We start from the raw sequence: 13,986 nt of genomic DNA on the forward strand, positions 1-13,986 counted from the left end.
AACTGATAAAAAGCAGAAGTGAGTCCTCTGAGCAACTGCTGTCTCAACGTAGACGTGAGCGGACAGTGATGGGAGCAGATGGGTGACAGCAGAGTAAGGTGTGTACAACCCAAATACTGTCTTACTGTATTCGCCTGGGCTCAGGGCTGCGAGAAGACCTTTCAAAGGCTGTGCAGAGATACTTCATAGCCTGAGTACCAAAAAACCCCTGCCTAAACCTCCTAAATCTCCCCTCCTTCACCTGCAGCGTGCCAGGCTCCTCGCAGTAGCTGTGCCCATTCTGTCCCCCCCAGCTGCCAAGCAGTTCCTGCTCGGGGACACAGCGGGACTTTGTGGGATCAGAAGGACCTGGTTATCAGCCTTGCTGTATAAAGCATCCAGGTGTTGCTCATGTTTTTAGTGCCCACTCGTGCTCCCCTACAGAAGAACTGTATCCACGGGAAAATGCATAGATATTAGCTTTCGAGTTTGCGATTATAACTGCAAGGATGGTGTTTCACGTAACTGTTGTTCCTTCTGCTCTTAAAATATTTAAGCTATACTTGAAGTTAGCTCAGTACCAGGGCTTTCTTTGGGACGTGGAGAATGCAGGCTCGTTATGCTGCTCTGCCCATTTCTCTCTCTTTGGTCCCAGGGAGCAATAGTATGCTGTTAGAAATCGAAATTCTCATCGGTAGACGTTGGGTTTGGGTGAGGTGGTGTTTTCTTACCTGCTTTTTTTTTTTTCTTCACTAGTGAAAGTGCAAACGACAGAACAAGATGATGATCGCCAAAACCTGGTAGTAGCTGAATTTGTGGTTTAGTTGCTCCATTGAAAACAAGTGTCTAACATAAAAAGCAGGATTAGTCAGCCTACCCAGGATCTGTGCTGGAAACTCCACCGGAGCAAAGCAGTGTGCGTAGCAGAGTGGTGCAGGGTGCTTCTGATGCAGATACTGAGATCATTTAGAGACTTTCTAGTCAAGGAAAAGCTCCTTACTGCTACTGGTCAGCAGGAATATTCTGAGCCCTCTGAGTATCCAGTCGTTTCTGTATTCGACTAAGGTCTTCAAAGTTACAGGTGTTTTCAGAAAGTTGTTGTTTCCAGTGCTTTGCTATTTCCTTTGCTTTTAGTTGTTACAGAACAGAAAGATACCCTCATCTAATTTGTCCTTTTATAACATTTTCTCATATCACCCATTGCATTTTCCTTCAATTATGAAAAAAAATATAGAGAGAGACTCAGTCTTTGTAGTTTCTTCTGATATTGATGCTTCTTTCTTTCTTTCTTTCTTTCTTTCTTTCTTTCTTTCTTTAAGATGGAAACCTAGTAGATGAGATAAAGACCAGATTTTAATGTACCATATTTTCAGTGGTACTGTTCATTGTATCTTAATACTTTAGTGTTTCCTTTGATTGCCAATATAGACTAAATGTATTTCCATAATGAAGTTCAGGTGATTTACGTGATGGGTTTGAATTAGGCCTCAGAGTATATAAAAAATTATTTTGTGTGCTTTGTTTTGTATTTGCCTGCCTTCCACACATTATTTAACCTCCAGAGTAGTGGCAGTCTCAGTCTTCCTTTGTAGTGACTGTCCTGCATCATCTTCTGGATTATTAATAATGTGAAAAAACATGAACGGTACAAATCACAGAGGGATTATGTTAAGTGCTTTTGAAAGTTTGGATGTGAGAATGGAAAGGGCATCCTGAGTTATTTGCCTGTCTGTCCTGATATCCTAGATAGCCAAAACCCTTCTCTGTTTTTACACGCGTAGCCAAAAGGTACCAAAGAAACCCAGTTTCCATTTGCACAAGCTGGGCTGGCTTGTCTCGAGCATTTCATACTTACTTGTGCTTTGCTACCGTACACTCTCCCATAATAACATCTGACTGAAAGAAGTAGTAGTGTGTTTTGTTAACTGCTCAACCACTTCATTCTTAAATTCCTGCAGAACTATTTGATTAAGATCATCTGGTCCTAGTAACTTATTTTGCTACTTAGGTAGGTGGTTTGTTCCGGTGCCTGCAGCCCGTCACCGAGGCAGCGAGCGGCTCCAGGGAGTTCTCCCACCTCTGCTGGCTGCTGTTGCAAGACAGAAAGATGGGTGTGGGCTACTGACCTGAGACAGAGCTTGCACGGAGCCCCTAAAAGTGCCCCCGGGCTTCTGACTTCAAAGCTGTCGCATCTCTGCATGATCTCGTCTGGTATCGTGAGCCCATTTTGGGAGCAAAGACACCAGTATGTGGAAAAAGCTATTTAAAGATACAGCTGCACTGCAATTAAAGAGAGCATGAGACGCTGCCCAGATTATTGAAAGCATTTTCTGGAAATGTTGTGGTTTCTTGACACATGAAGCCTCAGGTTTTTGACTTTTTAGCAGTTTACTGGTTTTCTAACATTTGGCTTATTAGAGGTACTGCATCCTGGGCAAGTGTTCCAACCGAGCGCCGGTCTCCTCCTCAGGCAGCTTCGTGTTTCTTTTACAGATCTTGGAACATATTTGACAATACACGTCAGGACCCCACAGGGCTCACAGCAGTTCTTCAGTCGACGGATCTGGTTGGAGTCTTGCATATGCTGTACTGTGTTCTCTTCCACGGGACAATTTCTGATCCGAACACAGCCAGTCCTAAGGACAGCTATGCAGCGAACACTATCCAGGTTGCCATTCAGAGTTTACGTTTCTTCAATAGTTTTGCTGTTCTTGACCTGCCTGCCTTTCAGGTAACAGACCTTTTATAACTTTTGCTTAGGGCGAAAACGTTAATTATTGCATATACTTTTGGACAAAGTTTTGTCTTTAAGATCTCAGTTATTGAAGGAACTTTCATATATGTTTTGGGGCTTTCCATGCTTAAAATTGCTAATTATTGTTATTTCCACTGTATAGCTATGGCAAATGAATTTAAGCAAAAAGTGAATATTTGGACTGTGCAAAATCCTGAATCCCCAGCCATTACTTCTTCTATTCAAAAAACCCTTACTTTTAGCTTTGTACTTTTTATATTTACTAAGCCCCAAAAATGTAAAAAAAATCTTGGTCAAAAGCATGAAATAAGTTTTTCTAATGTGAAAGGACCTGCTTATATTATAACCACAATCTGCATTTTTCAGTGCTTTCAGTGGCCACTTGCATTAAGATTGTACAGCTGAAACTGAAAATCGCTTGATATCAATATTTTTTTTATCCAAGTGAAATTTTATTGAAATTTGTTTTCTTTTGTGAACGGATTTCTAGTGTAAATGAACCATTTTGCCATATGAAGAAAACACAAATACTGGTGTATTTCTCAGATAAATTGGCAAAGCTGTTGTGTTGTTAATGTAAAACACCTGTCAAAAAGCATTGCTTTGCAAAACACGTTCAGCAGCATCAATCTTCTACAATTCATCAGAACAGGTTTCCCTTTCATTTAATATGTAATTTGTATATAAGTTGTGCCACACACTCCATCTGAAATGCATTAAACTCAGCAAGAGCTTTGCATGAGTAAAGAACTTAGTATAAGGTATAAGTCTCCTTCGGTTTGTGTTTCTTGACTTTGATTTTTTAGTACATTTAGTATCTGTCATAACAGCAACAAGCGATGTGCATGTAGCGACATTCACCTGTACAGATGCGGTTGCAGGATCCAGTCCAGTCGGGTTTTGTTTTTTTTTTTTTACAGGGCACAGAAACAGTATATTTATTGGAGTTTCATGTAAAACAGCTCTTACACACACCATCAACTCCCATTTCTCTCTCACGACCAAGGTTATCAAAGTAGTTCACAGCCACAGCTTGTTCAATACCTCTTGGTTTGACACTGTGTGTTTATTTGTTGCCGTAAATATTACAGGTATACACCAGAGAGTGCGACTTGGATTGGGACAGCTGCGGCTTGTAGGGGGGCTATAGCGCATGGCCCTGGCTGAAGGGCTGCTCCCCCATAGCTCAAGAAACTACTATTAATTTAAAATACAGGCTTCTACTTACTCTGTCTGTATTTACCCCTCTCCCAACTACTGTTATATCTGAGCATTTAAACCAACGGCATTAATTCCCAAATCCCACAGTCTGCGTTAGTTTGGTCTGCCAAAAACGGTGCGAGGTAGTAATTATTGCAGAAAGGGTGGTAGAAAACTAACCTGCGTGAATGACTTTGTTCAGCTCATGGATGCAGGGCTCTCTCCCCAGGAATTGGCCGCTTAGCTGTCTTGCTGCATTGCAGGCATAATATTGGTTGTGATGGACAGACACACTTGTGTAGTCTCAGCAGCTGTCCCTTTCCGGGTATCGATGTGATTTGTTTCTGTGGTGTTAAAAAACTCAACGCGCACCTGAGGCGGTTTGCTGTCCATTCTGACCTTGGGGAGCGTAGCAGGCAGCGGGGGGGAAAAGGGTAGTTTATGTCTTGTCTGATGATTATCTCTAAAGAATAGTTTTATCACGCAATAGTAGGACTATAGAATAGGGGGGGTTGATTAACAGAAGAGGTCTGGTATTCTAGAGTTTGTATTAGCACAGATGGCTCGTGGGTATATATTTCATTTAATTTGACAGTCTAAACAATTGAAAGATGGTAGTGAGAAACAACGCAGGATCCTGAGCTGATATTAATTCTGGCTAAAAAGGAAGCATAGTTTCCTTGAAAAATTAGTTTAACTTTTATACACAAACTCAGGTGCCCTTTGACCTGTTGTTACCGGGAAAGGTTAAACCCAGAGTGCTAGGTCACAGCGTGCGTGGACAGCGCTAATTAAATAAGGGTGGGCCTACGAACATGGCATTTACATGATGTAAAGCAGTAAGTGGTGGCTGTAGGGTGCCTTAAATTTTGAAAATAGACTAACTTACCAGAATGCTTGAGGTTCAACAGCTGAGTCTGTTTTAATTGCCAAGGATTCTACTTTTGCCGGCTAGATTTGGAGTACGCTAAGACTAAACTATACTACCAACTGGGATTTATGTATATGTACTTAACACGAGCTACAAGGTATAAAATCAAGAAAACTCTCAAATGAGAGAGATTTTCTCACAGGCCCCGCAGTGCTGTTTCATTAGAGTTAGTAGACTGTCACGCTCATTCCTTGTGCTTTAGTTTTCCCCTTTGACCTTGTGTCGTTCTGTCTGTTTGACATGTTTATTAAATAGAGGCTGTAGACTGTGCAGATAAAATCTAATTCTGAATCTCCACGTTACAGCAATTTGCCTACTTTTAAAAAGCTTCCCAAGAAGCTTTGCAGCTGAATGTTCTCTCCTTCTGGATGTTTCTAACTTTTTTTTTAATGTTTGAAAAGTCATTATTTGTTATTAATCTTTGTATTCCATTCAGAGCGCAAGTTATTAATGGGAAATGTGTTTTGCTTTTTTGCAGAAATGAGGATGGTTTGGTTTCTTTTGCTTATTACTAAGAAATATTGTTAGCATTAAGTTTTCCCGGAACATGTAATGTATGTCAAATGAAATGGTCAACCTAGCGCTACACTGAATGTCAACTAAGCGGAATCCAATTTTTCCTGTGTCCCTTTAAGATTTGAATTTATTCTTATTTTTGCGGCTTGTGATGTTATAGTCCAGTTGTAAGCGACACTGAAAGAGGAGAGCTGATTCTGTCCTCCCCCAAAGTCATTGCAACAAAGAACATAGTCTGTACTTCGCAAAAAAAAAAATGAAAAGGCGCGATTGATGCGTATGCAATTCGCACAGTTTCTTTATCATACTGTTAGACTGTAATTTCTATTTCTTGGCCTTTTTTTCAGTCTATTGTGGGTGCTGAAGGACTGTCCCTCGCATTCCGGCATATTATCAGCTCTCTGCTGTGGTATTGCTCCCAACATACCTGTGAAGGATTGCTACACGAAGTCATTATTTGTGTGGGCTATTTTACTGTAAACAACACAGATAATCAGGTAAGGCAAATGGCAAATGGGATCAGAAGTTATCAAGTGCACATTTAGTCATGGACCCCTCAAGAAAACTAATCCCCTCAACGTTGTTTTTGAAACACTTGGGATTCCTATGAGCACAAATATATGCGTTTGCAAAAGAGAAGCTGAAGTTGCATCTTAACACAAAAACATTAATTTTATGTGGCCATAAGCAAACTCCCATGTTCCCATGCAGCCAGTGATGCTGACATTGCATTGATTTTAACTAGCCGTACTCGCTGCCAAGATATACTTAGCAACTGATATTTTTAATTCCGAGTTAACTTCATGTCAGCTTGATCAGATGGCTGTGGTACCCAAGCTGAACCCTTGTAAAGCCAAGTAAGCTGGTCTGCCACGAAGACTTGTCCTCAAATGCCAGTGGTAGGCATCTCCCTGGTAGCCAGAGCACTCGTTTAAGTTTCAGCCATTCCTTGAATCCTTCCAGTAGTAAACCAAATACTCTGTCGAACAAACAGTGGAAATTCCCCTTTAGCTTCCATGATTGTTGTCCACTTTTGTCAGTGGACTCCGTGACCTCTCATACTAGCTTATGAAATAACCCAGACACAAAACTTCACAAATATTTCAAATATTTTAGTCTTAAAAATCTCCCGAGTTTCTTCAGCTTATACAGCCCTTCGGGGTGTCTTGGGCAGGGCAGAAGTTGGCTCTGGCTCTTTATTTTGCAGTATGTGGACCTGACCCTGGATGTGTCGAAACTGCGTTATGGTGCCTACATCTTTGGCATGATTCAGTTGAATGCTGTGTTTTGTGAAGTTACTCGTTTTGTACTCTCTCCATACTTGCAACACTGGGTTTGTTCCTGGGTTTGTTCAGCTTTTGGGGTAGGAGTTCGGGATGAGGAGCTTAGTGCCCTCAGTTAAGCTGACGAGCAGAAGAATGAAGTGTTACAACCTGTCAGCAAAGGTTTAGAGAGAAGCTGTCTGGGATAACGTTCTCAAAGTTGTTGACCATAATTGAAACGTTATAATATCTTAAAGCTGACAATGCTGTCAGAAGTATTATATAATGTAATTACACAGTAATGTTGCTGTGGCTTTGGCCACAGCTGGAGGGAGGATCCTGCAGCCTTCCTACCCTGTGCAACCAAATTCCACTCGGGATCCGGAGCTGACTGTGAGCGATGCTTTTTAATATGGTTGTTTTGAAAATCCACGTGATACTGCTGCCATTTTCTGATTCCTGCTGCTGCGCAACAGGTCTTGCTGGCATCCAGAAGTGCCAGCAAACAGCGTTTTCTTTTCTCTGCAGTTTAAAAATGTCTTTTCTGGCACGCAAGTATAAACAGATGTGATTCATTGCGTGGAGGACTTGCAACTATAAACGTGCCAGGAATAGCGCAGAGGAGGGATTTCCTACCAGCGATGGCAGTTAGCGTAGTCTGTAGCGCCTCTTCAGCGCTCGTGCCCCGGGGCGAAGCTCCGACGCTGGCGAGCGGGCACCGGGCCATGGCAGCAGCCTGGCTATGGGGGCTGCAAAATGCCTTTGTCTGGGGGCACGCTTCCCAGCCGGCATTTTTGCGGTGTCTTAGAGCCTTCAGCATGTCCACCGGGAGTTGAGGTCACGCGCCATCGCTGGTCTACCCCGGACTGAGTTAATATTCCAGGTTAAAAGGTAACTTCGGCAGCTCTGCGAGTCAAGTTTAGGTCTCTGGTTAGGCAGCCACGGTACGTTAGTGCTTTTCATACACAAAAAGCAGTCTTTTATGGTGGTTGCTTTGGTGGTACTATCTCAAGAGACGTCATGACGAGCTTAACTTTTTCTGTCATTTATGTTATTCCTGATTAATAAGTTTTTAACTGAGGAAGTGGCATTTTGGTTTGTTTTTTTTTGTTTAAAAAAACATGTTGAAAAAGTGAAGCATTCCTCACTCAGGTACTTGCCAAATGTGGGGAAGTTTGTTGTTGTTTTTTTTTTTTTTTTTAGTAAAGGGAAGCGTTCTTCCTTTTCCTACGAGGCAAAGCAGTACGACTTGCTTACGATCGTTATTTTCAGGTGCTGTTAGTGTTGTGACTTCCAACGAAGATAGGATGCCTTTCGTTAAAAGGGAAGTGCTTTCTAGTCATTCAGTTATGGTTTAATTTTTTATTATGTTAGGAGCTTCCAATTTTTTCTTCCGTTGTTGATCATCTGCAGAGTCCTACTAAAAATAAAAAATTGGTCTCACAGTGAAAGCTTTCAAATAGTAGGCTTGAACTCCCGGAAAGAACAGCATAATAAAAATAGATACACCAGACTCGAGCTATGAAAACAAATTTCCATAGAGCCTGATAGCTCTTTTTATTTACTATTTCAACAAACTTTAAAGGAGTCAATAACTGACATATTTTAAAGCAGATTCACGTTATTCTTGCAGTCAAATGTGCATTTGTTTTGAAATGTTTGTAGTTTAAATAAGTCTTTCCTCTCTAAAATTGTATTCCTTATTACAAACCTTTTGTATGTTTTCATTCCTTTCAACTCCAAAAAAAAAAAAAAAAGGAACAACTAGTTGTTTGGCGTTTTCAGTGTGCCTTTTGCGATTCCTTTGTCTACGCACATCAATAGATAAATATCCAAAATGGCATACCAGAATAAAGAAAAAAAAGGCATTAATTATTAAAAAAATTTGCAGTTTCCCAGTTTGGAGCATAGATAGATTTCTAAAAAGGAAATTTTACGGCCTGTCAACCTCAGCATTGACCTTCTGTAGTAGTACTGTGATTTAAGTAAGTGAATTATTACCAGTATGCAGTCAAAATAATAAAAGGGCAATTTCCTAAATATTTCACATTCATAGAAGACAATCTTCCAAGAGCATCATATGCCGATCATTTCGTGTAATATAGGTTCCTCTGGTTTTATTACACCATCTATAAAAGTCTTTATATTTAGTTGAATGGCAAATTGAAGAGGAAAGTTCTTTTCTCTCGTATAGCTTCACGATTCGTATTTCACTGCGGTTTCCAGGAGCCCCACGTAAGAGGAGGGCCTCCCGGTGGGTCCCGCGCACAGGCAGAGACGGTGGCTGGGTCCCAGGTAGCGATTGCACCTCGGTTGCCTTTTGGTCCAGGCCCAAGTGATTCTGTCAGGGAGCGATGAGGACAATGGATTCCTAAGGAGCGCGAGTGTTTTGATAGTGCTCGCTCTGTTTATTTTAAAAAGACCATGGGTTTGCTGACTTTGCCCACATATAATATATCAGCAGTACTCCTTTCCTTTTTTTGTATTTTGTTTTAACATTCATAAAGCTTTTTCAGGGCAGCTGCTGTCACTGAAGAAATAAATCAGTTATGAAACTGAAAATTTCAAAAAGCAAAGAGTTTCTTTAATATTTTAAATGCTTTAACATCATTAGTCAAGCCTAAACTGCGCTGTCTGTTTTGTATCGGCACGTGAACTTTTGTTTACTACAGAGTTAGACAGCCTGCGTTTCATGAGAGGGGATTCTGTAATCATGCCGTAACGGAGCTCGGCTTTATTAGGCATCTGCTTTGCATGAAGTATGGTCAAGGAAACTCATTCTCTTTTTTTGGCCACCATTTAATCTATTAACATACGAAAACAGGTCCCATGGTACTAAGGACAGACATGTAGAACTAAACTGCGTAATGAAAGTAATGTCCAATCTTTGAATAACCCAATCATGCTATATCAGACTATGGGATTAGAGTTTCTAATTAAAATGTTCATGTTAATTAAAAATATCCTTCTATTTCATTACATTTTTATTCCCTTTCAGTGTTTGATTTAATTATTATAATGAATATAATTAGCATGTGCTGTCAACTCAGTTCATTTGCATATTATATTGGATCATTGAATGTGGCCACGTAATTAAATTAATGCGAATGACAGGCGATTTGGCTTCTTTCACATTGCTGTATTGGGAATAAAAATCTTTCCATATTCATTGCAGTTAGTGAATATTTTTCATTTGAAAAGTCATCACAAATCAGATCCTCGGGCTCTTGCCTGACAAGCTCCAAAGGAAGTCGTGTTGTTCATCTGTCTTGCTGTGCATTTATTTAAAAAAAAAAAAAAAAAAACACAACCAAAACTTTTGTTCTTTCAGTCTTTGACACTTACTGCATTTAGAGTGCTCTAGAAGAACCTCACTGACTTTGAGGATTTGTAGGATACAGAGCTGTATACTTCTAAATTGTCGAACTAACGCCTGTTATTACTAGATTGGAAAACAAAATCTCTGAAAGAGCTAGGGAAAAGTGTATGCAGCTTTTAAAAACTGAATTATAAAATTAGGGTTTGTAGATAGAAGTAAACTTCTCTTAGAATAACCAATGCAATTAGACAAATTTGGATGCACAAACCGTGTGTCCTTGAAGGAGGGATTTCATCTCCAAAAGTTTGTCTTCCAGTTGCAGGTCTAACTAATGTATTTTTCTGCCACTCCAAACCTTTTATCCCTAGACACTTGTGTCCCTAGGCACAGTACAATATTCTTACTGTAAACCTGTAAATAATTGAAATGTTAATATCTAATAATCCCTGTGTTGAAAATCGAAACATACAGAATTAGATTTAATAGTATCGTTGACTTCTTAGAAATTACTCCTTGCTATGTAGGTGTGGAGAATTAATCGCAAACCATGGTTCAGGCATGCCAGCTAGCTCCAGTTAAAGGAATAAGGAACAGTAAGATTACAGGATATTTTGGGTGACGAAATTCTCCTGTCTTAAACATATAAAACATCACACAGCAGTATCACGGGTATGAATATCATGTTCAGAGAAATTAAAGCATTGTATGGGCAGGCACAGTTCTGAAAGGATCATGAAATTTATGACTCATTCCCAGCACAAAGAAAGCACAGTAGATGGTCCCCAAGAAGGGCTTCATGCTGAGATTGTCTTTTCCCTTTTTTATCAAATGATTGGCTTATAGTTATAGTTTCTTTTATTCGTTTTAGCGTTTTTTTTCATGTGGCAAATCTTCTTTGTGTTGTAAAATAGCAGTATGTTTTATCCCACAGTAGGCGTCTATCACATACGTATAATATGTGTATGACGTATGTGCAAACTGTGGTTACGAGTACTGCGAGGTGGTAAGGGACGCTTACAAAGTGACTTTAGATTAAAAGATACCTTCTGTAGGGAAATTATTTTGTGCTTTTGACAGTGTTACGGTGTGCTGAGTTTCAGTATGTCGCCAGTTTCCTCTAGTATTAGCATGAAGAAAGAAAAATAGTTTTAAAATGGAAAAATTGTGAAAATCAGAAGTTGACAGGAAAGCTTGGAAGAATGCTTATAAAAATATTATGTAGAGTTTCCATATAGGTTGTTTACTAGAGGCTGTCATTAAACTTCCATTATTTATGTTGGGTTTGGGGCTGTGGAGTGACTGGAACAATTTTGATCTGGTAGGTGAAGTTTTTGAAAATACAACACAGAGTAAAGATGCAGGAACGGGTAGTTACTGTATAGTCAATGTCTGTGTTCGTATGTAAATAGCATCTGAAACGACTTAATTCTGATCTTGTTAGTTTCTTTTCAGAGGAGGGGTTTTTAGGAGTATGGATTTCACGTTGAGGCTGTGGGTTCAGCTCTTTAAACCTTTAAAAAAAAAAAACAACCAACAAACAAAATCTTTTTAAAGCTTTACAGGTTTGAATGAAAAATAGAAAAATATGTCTGGTAAATTTAGTGGAGTAGCTGATTTTGGCAAGTGAGTGATTCATGTGAAGTTACAGTCTTGGCTACCAGTTAGGAGCACTTCAGCTTGTGAACCAAAAATGCCCTGGGGATTAAACTCGCCAAGTTAAAATGGAGTAAATTAAAACAGATCCATAACATACGCTTTTTCTCTATCAGCCTTACATACTCAGACCACATAAATTCACTTAAGTGAACCAGTATCTGCACAAAAGCTGGCGTTCCTACCTAGGCAGCCAGTGAAAAGTGGGGATGCTTCGCAGGTAGTTTGTCAGACACCTTTGTTGTTATTTGAGCTTACTGATCAACTTTTTCTTTTTTTAAGAATGATCTACAACAAAGTAAATAAAATCCAACAGGAACATGTGGGACTGCATATTTCACGCGTCACATCTTAATTGTATTTCGAACATTCCAAAATACTTCCCATAATTTTTTCCTTTTTTTTTTCTTTTTTTTTTTTTTTTTTCAGAGGGTGTGGGGAAGGTCGTTTAATATGAGCAAAGACTAACATGAAATGAAGTGTATTTAGTTTCAGTTCATGGCTGGCTAATTCCCGTAGGAGAGGAAGAGAGAGTGTATAGGAATTAATATGAAAAATGAATGCACTTGGATTCCTCTTATTTTCTTATTCCTTAACTGTAAACACAAAAGAATAAACTCAGCTCCCAATGTCGTAAAAGCCAGTACTTTCAGCAACCTTAAAATACAGTCCGTAACTGACGCTTAGTGATGAAAAGAGAGAGCAATCGGCTAATGCCGCCTCCGGAGAGCGAGGTTCTAATCTTATTCCTGGGTCAGGAATAAAAAGAGTTTGGTGGTCGCAGCTTAATCCCCAGTGGGCCTTTGTCCGCGTTGAAAAAACACCCCAGAGTTTGGCATAATCCTGCTTAATAAGCAGTTTCTTCTCAGCGAAGACCTGGGCCTGGAACATTGTGGGGTTTGGCTGGTGGAGATGTGTTGGCGGAGCTGGACGCAGAAGCTTGCGCAACGCCCTGCCTCCTTCCCACCCAGCCCGCCCGCCTCTCCTTCGCCTGAGAACTCCATTGCACACAGCGATTTAAAACAAAGTCTAAAGCCTGCAAATATTTAATCGGGCCTTGTGAGCTATTGTCTGCCTGGCCTCAAGTGTGAGGGAACTCCCTGTACTTCTCCCATAAACTGGTAAGTTTTCCAAGTCTCTGCGGAGCCCCGGTGCCTGTCCCCGACACGGCCGGCCCCATGCGGAGAGGACGCCAGCCTGCTCTGTGTTCACAGCTTTGGGCTCGGGCAGTTGACAGTTGTTCCGAGCACTTGGATGCCGCTCTAAGCGAGGGAGCCTGCAAGAAGCCCCAAAATGTCTCCCAAACTCATTTCGTCGCGTTTCGTTCAAGTAACGCTTGATTGAAGTGATACTGGGACATAAAGAAAAAACAAAACGCATTAAATCTTGCAGAGTGAGCACTATGGAAAATCTTGCTCGTCTTCCTCGCCCCTTAGTGATGGGTAAACTGTAGCACATTTTTCGTGGCAGAAAAGCACATTTTCTTGCTCTCTGCTTGAAGCTTTTCCTCGGCCAGCTCTGTAACATCGCCAATGGCTCGGTGTTGCACAGTCTTTTTAGTCGATGGTCGGATATTTTCACTAAGCTTTTACGTTTATTGTTGGAAGCCAGAAGACAAAATGTACTAGTAGTAAAAGTTGTAAAGCTGTATAGCTTACTGGCAAGTAGGGCTTTGGAGAGTGACAGCAAATGCTTGCTTTTGAAGAGAGAAAATGCGCCGAGAGACACAAAAAAGTTTTTCTGTGTTTTAGACTGTCATATTTTAATTATTCACACCTTCTGGGGATTTTGACCCAAACTAGCGATGTTTTCAAGCGTGGTGGCAAAAGCTTCTGCCAATAGTCTGTTTGAACTTCTGTTGACTAAGATCCTGTTTCTTCTCCAGCCTTTAAATCGGGAATTCTTCGTTCACATCAATTGAGTTTCATCTGTGTAAGCGAGTAGAAAACCACACCTAAAGCGGCAACTTTGTTACAAGCAGTACGCCATCAAAGTCGAGGATGTTACCTAAGTATGAAGATGATTCTTCAAAAATAGTTCAGGGCTGTGAGGTCCAATTCTGATCATTTCAATGTTCGGAATAAAACCCAAGGACTTGAGACATGGCATGATCGCTTTTTACTTGAGCTTACAGAATACATTTATTCCTCAATACGTTTGATGACTAACAATATTCTTCTCTGATTAAAAATGATTAGGCCAACACTTAAACATATAAATCTTCTGGTACGTTATTATTATTTTGGCAACTATGAAATTTACTGTTTTAAAGAAAGTAATTATACCCTTCGGTTTAACAAGGTGCTTAAATATATGATTAACATTAAGCATGAGAGCAACCTCACATGCTTAAACGTTTATTTTTATGTTA

At 40.2% G+C, this 13,986-nt stretch overlaps 1 protein-coding gene across 1 annotated transcript in view; it reads left to right on the forward strand.

The window, feature by feature from the left end:
• Positions 1–13,986, forward strand: part of SCAPER (S-phase cyclin A associated protein in the ER) — a 135,451-nt gene that overhangs the window by 107,703 nt on the left and 13,762 nt on the right. Inside the window, exons 23-24 of the mRNA XM_082488793.1 lie at positions 2,473–2,710; positions 5,729–5,878. Coding sequence (XP_082344919.1) covers positions 2,473–2,710; positions 5,729–5,878 — 388 coding nt within the window. The remainder of the gene's footprint in view (positions 1–2,472; positions 2,711–5,728; positions 5,879–13,986) is intronic.

This window comes from Vanellus vanellus (genome assembly GCF_965231255.1).
Source record: "Vanellus vanellus genome assembly, chromosome: 11".
Taxonomy (NCBI): domain Eukaryota; kingdom Metazoa; phylum Chordata; class Aves; order Charadriiformes; family Charadriidae; genus Vanellus; species Vanellus vanellus.